General features: G+C 40.9%; 1 protein-coding gene across 1 annotated transcript in view; it reads right to left on the bottom strand.

The window, feature by feature from the left end:
- Nucleotides 1-230: 230 nt before the first annotated feature.
- Nucleotides 231-10,325, bottom strand: part of TRAPPC11 (trafficking protein particle complex subunit 11) — a 45,655-nt gene continuing 35,560 nt past the window's right edge. Inside the window, exons 27-30 of the mRNA XM_028099717.2 lie at nt 7,672-7,763; nt 6,456-6,589; nt 4,426-4,593; nt 231-502 (exon numbers count right to left, since the gene is read on the bottom strand). Coding sequence (XP_027955518.1) covers nt 458-502; nt 4,426-4,593; nt 6,456-6,589; nt 7,672-7,763 — 439 coding nt within the window. The 3' untranslated portion in view covers nt 231-457. The remainder of the gene's footprint in view (nt 503-4,425; nt 4,594-6,455; nt 6,590-7,671; nt 7,764-10,325) is intronic.

The raw sequence follows: 10,325 nt of genomic DNA, 5'->3' as shown, positions 1-10,325 counted from the left end.
TGAGCACTCAATTCAATGTATGAGGACGGGCTGATCTCCGGTTCAGCCAACTCTGAAAGCGACGCACCGGGATTCAGAACTTCCCTGGGGCAGCTTAGGTGCACTTTCCTCCCCACAGCCAGTCCTGTTTGGGAGGCTCCCTTTTCCTCTGATACTGCACATGCGAATCACTTACTTTAAGAACCTACTGTTCATAAAACTACTTCCAACAATAACAATGGTCAGACATCTTTCCATGTCACACTGAGAGATTTCAAATATTTATTAGTGAAACTATAAGAGAGGATAGATTTTCCTAATATTTTAAGCATGAGTTCCTCTGAAGAGTTGGTGTAACAACCATTAAAAAATAGAAAAGATTAACTTTTACCATGATCAAAGCTACAGTTCACAATGAAAAACTTCTATAGCTCCGTCCACCTTCTCTGGAAGAACAGCCGAGGGCCAGTCTTGAACTTCATGCGGCAGCAATAGAGGTATCATCCACGAGCCGGCCCTGTGGCTTGAAAGAGGGGAAATAAGACGGGTTTATAAGACAGTAACAAGAGCTCTATTAATTGAAAAGATCTCAAAATTCTTGGAACTGTTTCACAAAAATGGAATAAACGTGTTCAAGTATCAAAATCACATTTGTTTCTCTCCTTCTTTCACCCCACCTTCTTGCTTCACTTGAACCTGGGGCGGGGGGCAAGCTTCAGGGCCAAGGCGCTGCCCCTGTCCCCTCTGCCCGCAGACACTGACACTGCCAGTCGACCGCATACCTCCACTGGCTGAATCTGCCTCAGTCACTAATTCTCTCCACCCTGGGTCCTAGCAGCTACTGATCGCGCGCCGGGAGCATGTGAAAGGGAACCCATTTGCCATTCCTGCTTCAGGGATAGTTTTATTTTCTCTCTTGCTCAGGGCCCTCCTGCATCCCACGCTTGAAGAACGCCACAAACCTGAGCTGAAAGATAAGTTCCTTGGGGATTCAAGGTCTCCCAATCTCCTGTTTGTAAGAAAAAGCAATTCACAATGAACTAGAATATCTAACAATGAACACTACAAGGATGGAAGCGGCAGATAAAAACAAAAATTTCCCTTTCCCTAAGGTCACTGAAAAAAAGTTAAAACATCATATCACAAGAGTAAAGGCTACGAAAGAATAAAAGGTATCGTGACTGTACTTAGAGGTAAAACTTCTGACAGGTTAGCAATACCCCAGGGAGTCATCAAGGAACTGAAAAGATTAAACTCTTGCAAATAATCTTACTAAGCGGATGTACATTAGCAGACCTTTGTGGGAAAAGCATGAGATGGTATTCAGGACATGAAACAGAACAGTGTTACAACATCATCACCAAAAGCCACTGGCTGGGCTTGAAGCAGAATGGTTCCGGTGAGACTCCCTGAGACAGGGAGGGAGCACTCCCGCTTTCAGTTTTATTGCTGTACGCTTTATGCATGCATGCGCGCGAGTGTGTGCGTGTGCACGCGAGTGTGTGCGCATACGTGTGTGCATGCATGCGCACGAGTGTGTCTGCGTGTACACACGTGTGTACGTGTGTGCACATACATATACGTGTATGTATGCATGCATACGTGTGTAAGTTAGGCCTCTGACATTCAAGCAGGAACGGAATGAATTAAAGAACAGGTGCTTGGTCTTTTGTACTTCACATAATCTTTAGTACTGATAGAGGGTGTTCAGTTTCAGAAACGGAATAATGGGGGCACCTGTGTGGCTCAGTTAGGCGTCTGCCTTCAGCTCAGGTCATGATCCCAGGGTCCTGAGACTGAGCCCCACGTCTAGCTCCCTGCTCAGCGGGGAGTCTGCTTTTCCCTCTTCCTCTGCCCCTCTCCTTGCTTGTGCGCTCTAATAAATAAAATAAAATCTTAAAAAAAAAAAAAATGAAAGAAAGAAACGGAGTAATGGCTCAACCTGGTTATATCCTTACCAAACACAGCTTTACAAACAGGGACAGAAGACAAGAACATCATGCAATTAGAAAACTGGAATCTACTTTTCAAAGGAAGAAAAATATTAATCCAGCCTTGAAGTAGAGCAGCGCTGTCCAAGAGAAACTTTCTGTGATGATGGAAAAGCTCTAGTCAGTACTGTCCAACATGGGAGCCACCTGTCACACTGATTTACTGGGCACTTCAAGTGCGGCTAGTGCAACTAACCAATTCTTAAGTTAAATTAAATTCTAATTAACTGTAATTTACATCTCGGTAGGGCTCACATGAGTAGTGGCTATCATACTGGAATAGCACAGCTCTGGAGTTTACTAAAGGTGTGAAGGGATATACAACTTGAGTCAGTAAGACTTCACGAAGTGGGGAAAGGGTAATCCTCAGTCACAGGTCAAACAACTGTCACTCTAAGACTTCCCAGCTGATAAAGGAGCCGGCTCTGAGGATCCCAGCCAACTTTTTTGGCAGCAGTCAGGTTACTAGAAGGTAGTACCTGTATTTAGAAAAAAGAGCATGGCAGTTAGGAAAGGGTATGCTAGCTATGCTAAAACTTACAAATGTTTATTTTCCTGGAACCTTTCCTTATGGATTTAAGCACTACCCGGCAAAGGCTTACTGTGGAAGAACAGCAGAAGACTGAACTAGCACGAGCTGGGATTAGGTTGGGTGTACCGAGCCCTACAGGGAAAGGAATGAAAGAGATTCATCAGCGGATCCGAAATCCTGATTCCCCAAAATGATCAACTGTCACGTCTCAAACAGGCGGTGTTTGTAGAGCTCTGTCTATGCGGATACCTACTCCCACGCTAACTAAAGCTGTACTTCTGGATTTGGGAACAGCACGCTTCAAAGGTCACCCATGCCGCCACTGCTCCCCACCTGGGTCTCAAGACTTTTCCCCTGCAGGGTGACCTGAGACACGACAGGAGGAACAGCAACAGACGTGGCTTGTGAATGTGAACAGGTGGAAATGTTTAAAAAGCCACTGCCGGGGTGCCTGGGTGGCTCAGTGGGTTAAGCGTCTGCCTTCGGCTCAGGTCATGACCCCAGGATCGAGCCCCAAGTGGGGCTCCCTGCTCAGTGGGGAGTCTGCTTCTCCCTCTGCCCCTTCTCCCACCCCCTGCTTGTGTGCACGCAGTCTCTCTCTAATAAATAAATAAAATCTTTTAAAAAATTAAACTAAAAATTAAAAATATTAAAAAATAAAAATAAACTGCTTTTGGCGCGGGGTAGAGGTTATGTGGGACATCTCTGTACTGTCCTCTCAATTTTACTATGAACTTAAAACTGTTCTAAAAAAAAATTCAGTCTTGGGAGCCTGGGTGGCTCAGCTGGTTAAGCGACTGCTTTCGGCCCAGGTCGTGATCCTGGAGTCCCGGGATCGAGTCCCGCATCAGGCTCCCTGCTCGGCGGGGAGTCTGCTTCTCCCTCTGACCCTCTTCCCTCTCGTGCTCTCTATCTCTCATTCTCTTTCTCTCAAATAAATAAATAAAAAATCTTTAAAAAAAAAAAAATTCAGTCTTTTCAAAAAGCCACTGTTTAAACACAGGAGATCTGTAAGTATGAGATTTTTCTTTTACAATTTACAAGTATGGTGCTTGGAAACGTTAATAAATTATTGTTTTGCAGATGGAAAGATAAAAGCTAGGAAGATTATAAAGGATACATCAACACAGGCTCATTTATCATTTACCCCATCCCAGATTGTGTAAAGAAGGGACAGTTCCTCCAAACTTGAATAAGAGACACACAAAACAGGCAAGGGGAAGCAATGTGACATGTCCTTCCAAAAGGGAGTATAAAGTTAAAACAGAAGACGGTGCACAGGACGCATATATATCCACATATACCCGAGTTAGAGGAACCCACAACCAGCTGGAGGGAAGCCTTAATGTTAGGCAGCGAGAACAGCTTCAGCGGAGGGGAGCGCTGTGCTGAATGAACCTCCCGCACAGCCCGGTTCGCTCTCTCCCACACCGACCATGACCATCTGACACATTCCTTTACCCCAGGAACCTGGACACGGTCCCCGTGTACAACATCAAAACATTCAACCCGAATACAGTTTCTGACACGGGATCATTTTCAGAAAAGGCCCCAGTCCAGTATTACACAGGGAATTAGGACCATTCAAGGTTCATGTTTAGAAAGCTGATCCATTTTGACTAAAAACTAGTTACAAACTAACTACAATGTAAAAACATACTTTACTAAGCCAAAGAATAAACACGTCAAAGGATCCTGCAAGGGTAAATCATTATCTACCTAAGGGAATGAAAACCTTTGAAATTAGATTCTGTGAAATAATAGCAACTTTACACAAATGAACAGCAATACTGCCAAACTCATATTGTAACAATCAAAGCTATCAGTCTCAAAATATTGTTCAGTGAAGCTTACATGAAAGAAATACCTCTGGTTTGTTTTCAAGACAGGAGACTCAAAAAGCAGACAATTTCTAAGCCTTACCTTTACAAAAATACTGGTAGGTATAAAACGCCTGAGCAGTTGATTTGTGAAGTGAGGAAATCTAAGCAGGTTGACGTTGAGAGACGGCAGTTGCTGGTAGCCGGCCATCAGAGGGTAGAAATTATATAACATTTCCTGTTCGGTGCCAGGGAGGATCCGTAATCGAATCTATAGCATAACAAGTTGTAGAGAAAGACAATCAAAGGTACATGCTTACAGCATCTTCACGGTGTCACCCCTTAATTATTCACAAGTGACCGGATACCCAAATCTTTCTGGTGAAATGTTCTCTCTCTCCTAATTCCACCTTCCAGATTCTAAAATACAGGGCTGAATTAGTGTGACATGAGGACTACACAGATAATAAATGCATTAAAAAAATGTGCGTGATTTCTACCAAGATCCAAACGGCAACTTGCACCAGCTTAAAAAGGGGAAGACGACATGGATCAAGATTTTCTGTGTCTGAGACCAGGTAGATTTTTTACAGTCACAGTATGTTATGAGATAACTGGTAGAAAGGTATCTTTGTATACATTACGTCAACGTAAGACAAACTAGTTGTTTCCGGTGTTTTCTTTTAGGGGATCTTTGTGGCGAGGTAAATGATGTCAGGGGAAAAAAAGATGTTTGGTATCATATATTTTTATAAATCAATATGTGAAAAAGATGAGGACACTCTAGAAAAGCTTCCTCATTTGCAAATGAGTACATATAGTATGTACATGTCATGTACCAATACATAATAGCTAATATGATGTATTCTATGTTATCAACTTAAATATGAATGCACTTACAGTATGTTTCATATATAATTCTATTTTACGTTTAACAACAAACATAGCATTCACATTATGTACAGCACAGATGGCTAGTCAGGGTAGACACTTCTGAGTATTAGGACACATTTCTTCTTCTAGTTATGTCCTCGTTGATGCAAAGTATTTACTGACTATTGAGGGGTGTCTGTTATCCACTTTGACAGCAGAAGACAGAATTCTCACTGAAATACGGTTTTGCCTGGAAGTGTATGTTCCATTCAAAAACGTGATGAACTTTTCCACCTCTGATTTGAATGAGTGAATCAAAACACCTGAACAATTTTTTATTTTAAATATAAAATCGTGTCTAAATGTGCCAAAGATGAGTAAGTTCTGTGCAAGATCAAAAATCTCTAAAAAGTTTCACTGATAGTTCAGAAGAGAAATCAGGCTTTTTTTTTTTTTTTTTCTAAGTAGGCTCCACACCCAACATGGGGCTTGAACTCATGACCCCAAGATCAAGAGTTGCATGCTCTTCTGACTGAGCCAGCCATGCGCCCCAGAGAATCAAGCTTTTAATATGGGTAATAAGGCCTCTAGGCCTCCAATTAAAAGACACAAGTACACTCACTCTCACACACACACACACACACACACACACACACACACACACTCAGTAGTAATAAAAGGGAAATCTAGAATTTTCAGGAATCCAGGGCACCTGGGTGGCTCAGTCGGTTAAGCGGCTGCCTTCGGCTCAGGTCATAATCCCAGGGTCCTGGGATCGAGCCCCGCATCGGGCTCCCTGTTCCATGGGGAACCTGCTTCTCCCTCTCCCTCTGCCTGCCTCTCTGCCTACTTGCTCTCTCTCTGTATCTCTCTGTCAAATAAATAAATAAAATCTTTAAAAAAAAATTTTTTTAATAAAAATAAATAAATAAATAATAAAATTTTCAGGAATCCTATTACAGTCCAAGGATTTGTGAATTCTTGTTTTATAAAAAGAAAGAACTTACATGTATGATCTCAATGTGAAAAGGGTTACCCACTTAATCCACCTCTTTATGAATTATAGTTAATCTTTAAAAGTGGCTAAAAGTGCTCGCTTCGGCAGCACATATACTAAAAGTGGCTAAAAATTTCCTATCAAAATAACAGGGACCACAATCAGCCTTATCCGTTCGTTTGTAAAAGCGAAATATATAGCTCTCCATTTCCGGGCCACACTTCTCTATCTACGTAAGCAACCCAGTGAGATACGACCTATACCTGTTTGAGACCCGAGAACATGAAGGCATCACTGGGCTCCACAGAAATCTCTACATCTTGAACTAAGCTGGTCTTGTTCTGTAGGTGATATCTGACAGGTAAGGATTCTCTGACACGCCCAAATGATGGCAGATCTGCAGAGAAAGAGGACACATTTCTTTTGGTTAAAAAAAAATAGTTCACCATTTATGAGTTCTTTTTGTAAATGAAATTCATTCCGTAGACATAGGATTATTTAAATTAGTGATAATACCGCGCTCTCGCTAAGTAAGAAAATTCTTTGATTGGACAACAGCCCATGGGACTATGATAAAACAGGCCCAAAAGAATCGAGTCTCCTCGTAAAGCTGATTGACCTAGAAAGAGTCGTGGCTATCAGGAGGTGAATTATATTTTAGGAATAATTTTTCAAGTCTATAAAACATTTCTCTAAATATCCATCACGGTTCAAGAAGGAATGATAGGCATCACGTGCCTCCTGATGGGAGCACACACCATTAGCCATGAAGTATTCTTGCCAAAAACTTGAACCTGAATCTGATCAAGACTATAGATCTCACCACCAACTCCCAGGGACCCTCAAAACTGATTACAATGCAGTCGGCAAAATCCAGACTATGGGAAGCTCTACAGGACACCGGACTCCATTTCTTTAACAAATGAACAGCAAGGAAGAGGGGCAGGCAGTGGTGGTGAAGGACATGATGGAGCAGAGGGCGGGGGGGTCTTCTTGAGCATAGATTTCAAAAGTACGAGACATCCATCAGCTGCAATGCGAGACCTTAAAACAATCTAAAGAACCTTCACAGAGTCGACCAGGGAAATTGCGACACTGGAATTTGATAATAGTAAGAAATTATTCCTAATTTTCAAAGATTTTATTTATTTATGTATTTAGTTATTTGAGAGAGAGAGAGAAACAGTCTGAGAGCGGAGAGGGTCAGTGATGATAACAGAATTGTGATTATGTTTCAAAAAATAACCACTAATATTAAAGATGCAGACAAAAATATTTGTAGATGAAATAATAGCTGGGATCTGCTTTAAAATAAGGGGAGCAGGAGGCGTATGTAGAGGTATGGATGAAACAGGACTGATCAGAATCTACTTCTGTAAATGCCGGGCACTTTTTTATAATAGAATTTTTTAAACCTTAGAAGCTAAAACAGGTATTCTTCCTGGATTCTTTTCCTCAAGTACAATCTGATGCCGTTACCTGCGTTCACATGGAGAGGAATGTTTTCTACGATCACGTGTGGCAGAGTGACGGCAGTACTGATGACAGGAACATTCCCCATGGCTGAGGTCCTGCGGCAGAAAAGGGCAGTTTTCAAACCCAGGCTTCCCGCGAAAAGTTAAAAACAGGAAACGTGTATACGCACCAACGTGTTCCAAAGGAAACAGAAATTACTTCTACATTTTCTAGAACTTTACTAATGGAAGTTGTTTCGTGAAAAGCTTTCGGAATCCTGTTTGTGGCTGGAACGTTTCCAATCCACAAATGCCCCAACCCATGGCTGCTGCTTGGCCCCAGTGCCGTAGGGTAAATCGAGCACGCCAGGGGGCACACCACTGAACACAGTGTTTGGTAGCAAAACGCTCTCAGTGTGGGTGGCCGCCCAGTGACCGACATTGTGACAGAGACCTCCTTCTCACCCTGCAGCCGGCTCACAGCTGAGCAGGGACGACTTGCAAGCGGACTACTACAACAATTCTAGAAGTACAGAGTAGAAACCGAGGAACTAAAAATATGTTATAATCAATAAACAGGGTGCCATTCCAGCACTACCGAGAAAAAGTGAGTACCATTAGGAAACTGTCAAGTATCTTTCCCTCTGTTACAGTTAGAATGGGAACTACAGGGCCAGCTGGGTGCTATCTGACCAAGGAGAGCCCTTGGGGAGAGTTATATATCTAGAGGCAGAATAGCCAACACTCTGTGCCAATTATTACACAGCAGAAGCGACAGGAAAAACCATCTAACCCTTCATCATTAAGAAATACGTCTTTATGGTACTACAGTAGCATGATGGGATAATTAAACAGTGTCTTCACAATACCATTTTAATTCCTAGAAACATAAATTAAACTAAACTTCAATGTTTAGTAAATTCAGAAGTGGGGAAAAGAAAGTTAGTTTTTTAAAAACAAAATTACATTATTTTTCCATTCTCATTTTTAATATATCTTATCCACTGTTTTAAAATTTATGAAAAAAAACTGAGTCATGCTAAGAAAGTAACACATAAAATATCACATATCTACCTCCCAGCCTCAGAAAACATAACAATATAGCTGAATCTTCCCATGTACCCCTTCCTGCTTGCACTCCGCAGAAGCAACTACTATCCTGAATTTGGTATCTATCATTGCTATGTGTTTCTTTACACTTTTCCAAATTATGTATGTGGCCCTAAGAAGTACACAGTGTTTCACATGTTTTCCAATATTATATACATGCAATTTGTTCACATTCTGAATATCTGCAGTTGCTTTGTTCACTTACTATTAAGTTACCAGGTGTAGCTCTGGTTAATTCATTTTCACTGATAACACAACATCCCATTGTATGACTATGCCACAATTTATCCATTTTCCTGTTGATGGATATTTAGTTTCTAACTGCTGGCTACGATAATCAGAGGTGCTACGAACATTCTTACACATACCCTTGGTGTGCACGTTTAAGACTTTTCTATGACTATGGGGTATAGACATCTTCAATTTTACCTGGTCCTGCCAGACTTCCAAAGGAACTTTTGACAAACCATGCATTGTTAAACCTTTTTATTTTTCCAAATTAGTGGGAGCACATCGGAATCTCAGATTCCTAGTGCGTCAAGCTTCTCTCCCTATGTTTACTAGCCATTGGCTTCTTCTCTTTCCCTTACACCGCATACTCGAGATTTTGCTCAACTTTCTGTTAGGAGACTTGTTTTTCTTATGATTTGTAGAAGGTCTTGATATGAACTCTAATACTTTGTCAGTTTTACATGTTGTAAATAGCTTTTCCCAATTTGTATTTTGTCTTTTCACTTTCTACATGGCATTTTTAAATGAACTAAGAAACTTAATTGTAATAAATCAAATTCACCAATTTTAGTGGCTTGTTTAAAGGAACTCTCCCTATTCCAAAGTCTTAAACAATTCTCTTATTTTTTACTAAAAGTAATAAAGTTTTGCTTTTCACAATTAGAACTTGAGGATACCTGGAATTGATTTTTATAAACATTGTAGAGATCCAATTTTTTCCCAAATGGACACCCAACTGTTCACCACCAATTGTGGAACAGTTCATCCTTTCCCCACTGATCTGTAATGTTCCCTCTCTAAAATATAATTTCCATATGTGTGGATCTGTGGATCTATTTCTAGACTCTCTCTTCTCTTCCACTGGCTTATTTACAAACCCCCAAGCCAATATCATAGCAGTGACTACTGTAGCTTCACAGTAAGTCTGCGAATTTAGAAGAGCAAGTACCCTTGCCTAGTTTTTCTTCTGGCCTATCTTGACTATTTCTGAGGTTTTGCCTTTCCAGAGAAACTTCATGATCAAGAGTGTCAGGTTCTACAGGTTCTACAAAAACAAACCAAAGTAAGCTATTGGGATTTTGAAGGAAACGGCACTGATTCTATAGAACAGACAATATTAGACCTATCCAAATCCTACCCGAGACCATTCTGTATATTTCCCCATTGATTTAAGAATTTCCTTTAATGTTTTAAAGTTCTATAATTTTCTCCATAATGGTAACACATGTTTTCTATCTGATATACTCTCACTTACCTTATAATTATTGTTGTCATCTAAATGATACCTATTTTAAAAGTACATTGCTGGAGGTTTATTACTGATATAGAAAGCCAACT

This window comes from Eumetopias jubatus, unplaced genomic scaffold, assembly GCF_037043125.1.
Source record: "Eumetopias jubatus isolate StellerSeaLion01/CBP00866 unplaced genomic scaffold, mEumJub1_p1.0 scaffold_2, whole genome shotgun sequence".
NCBI lineage: Eukaryota > Metazoa > Chordata > Mammalia > Carnivora > Otariidae > Eumetopias > Eumetopias jubatus.
Note: the sequence above shows the minus strand (reverse complement) of the source record. Positions and strands in the feature narration are given on the sequence as shown.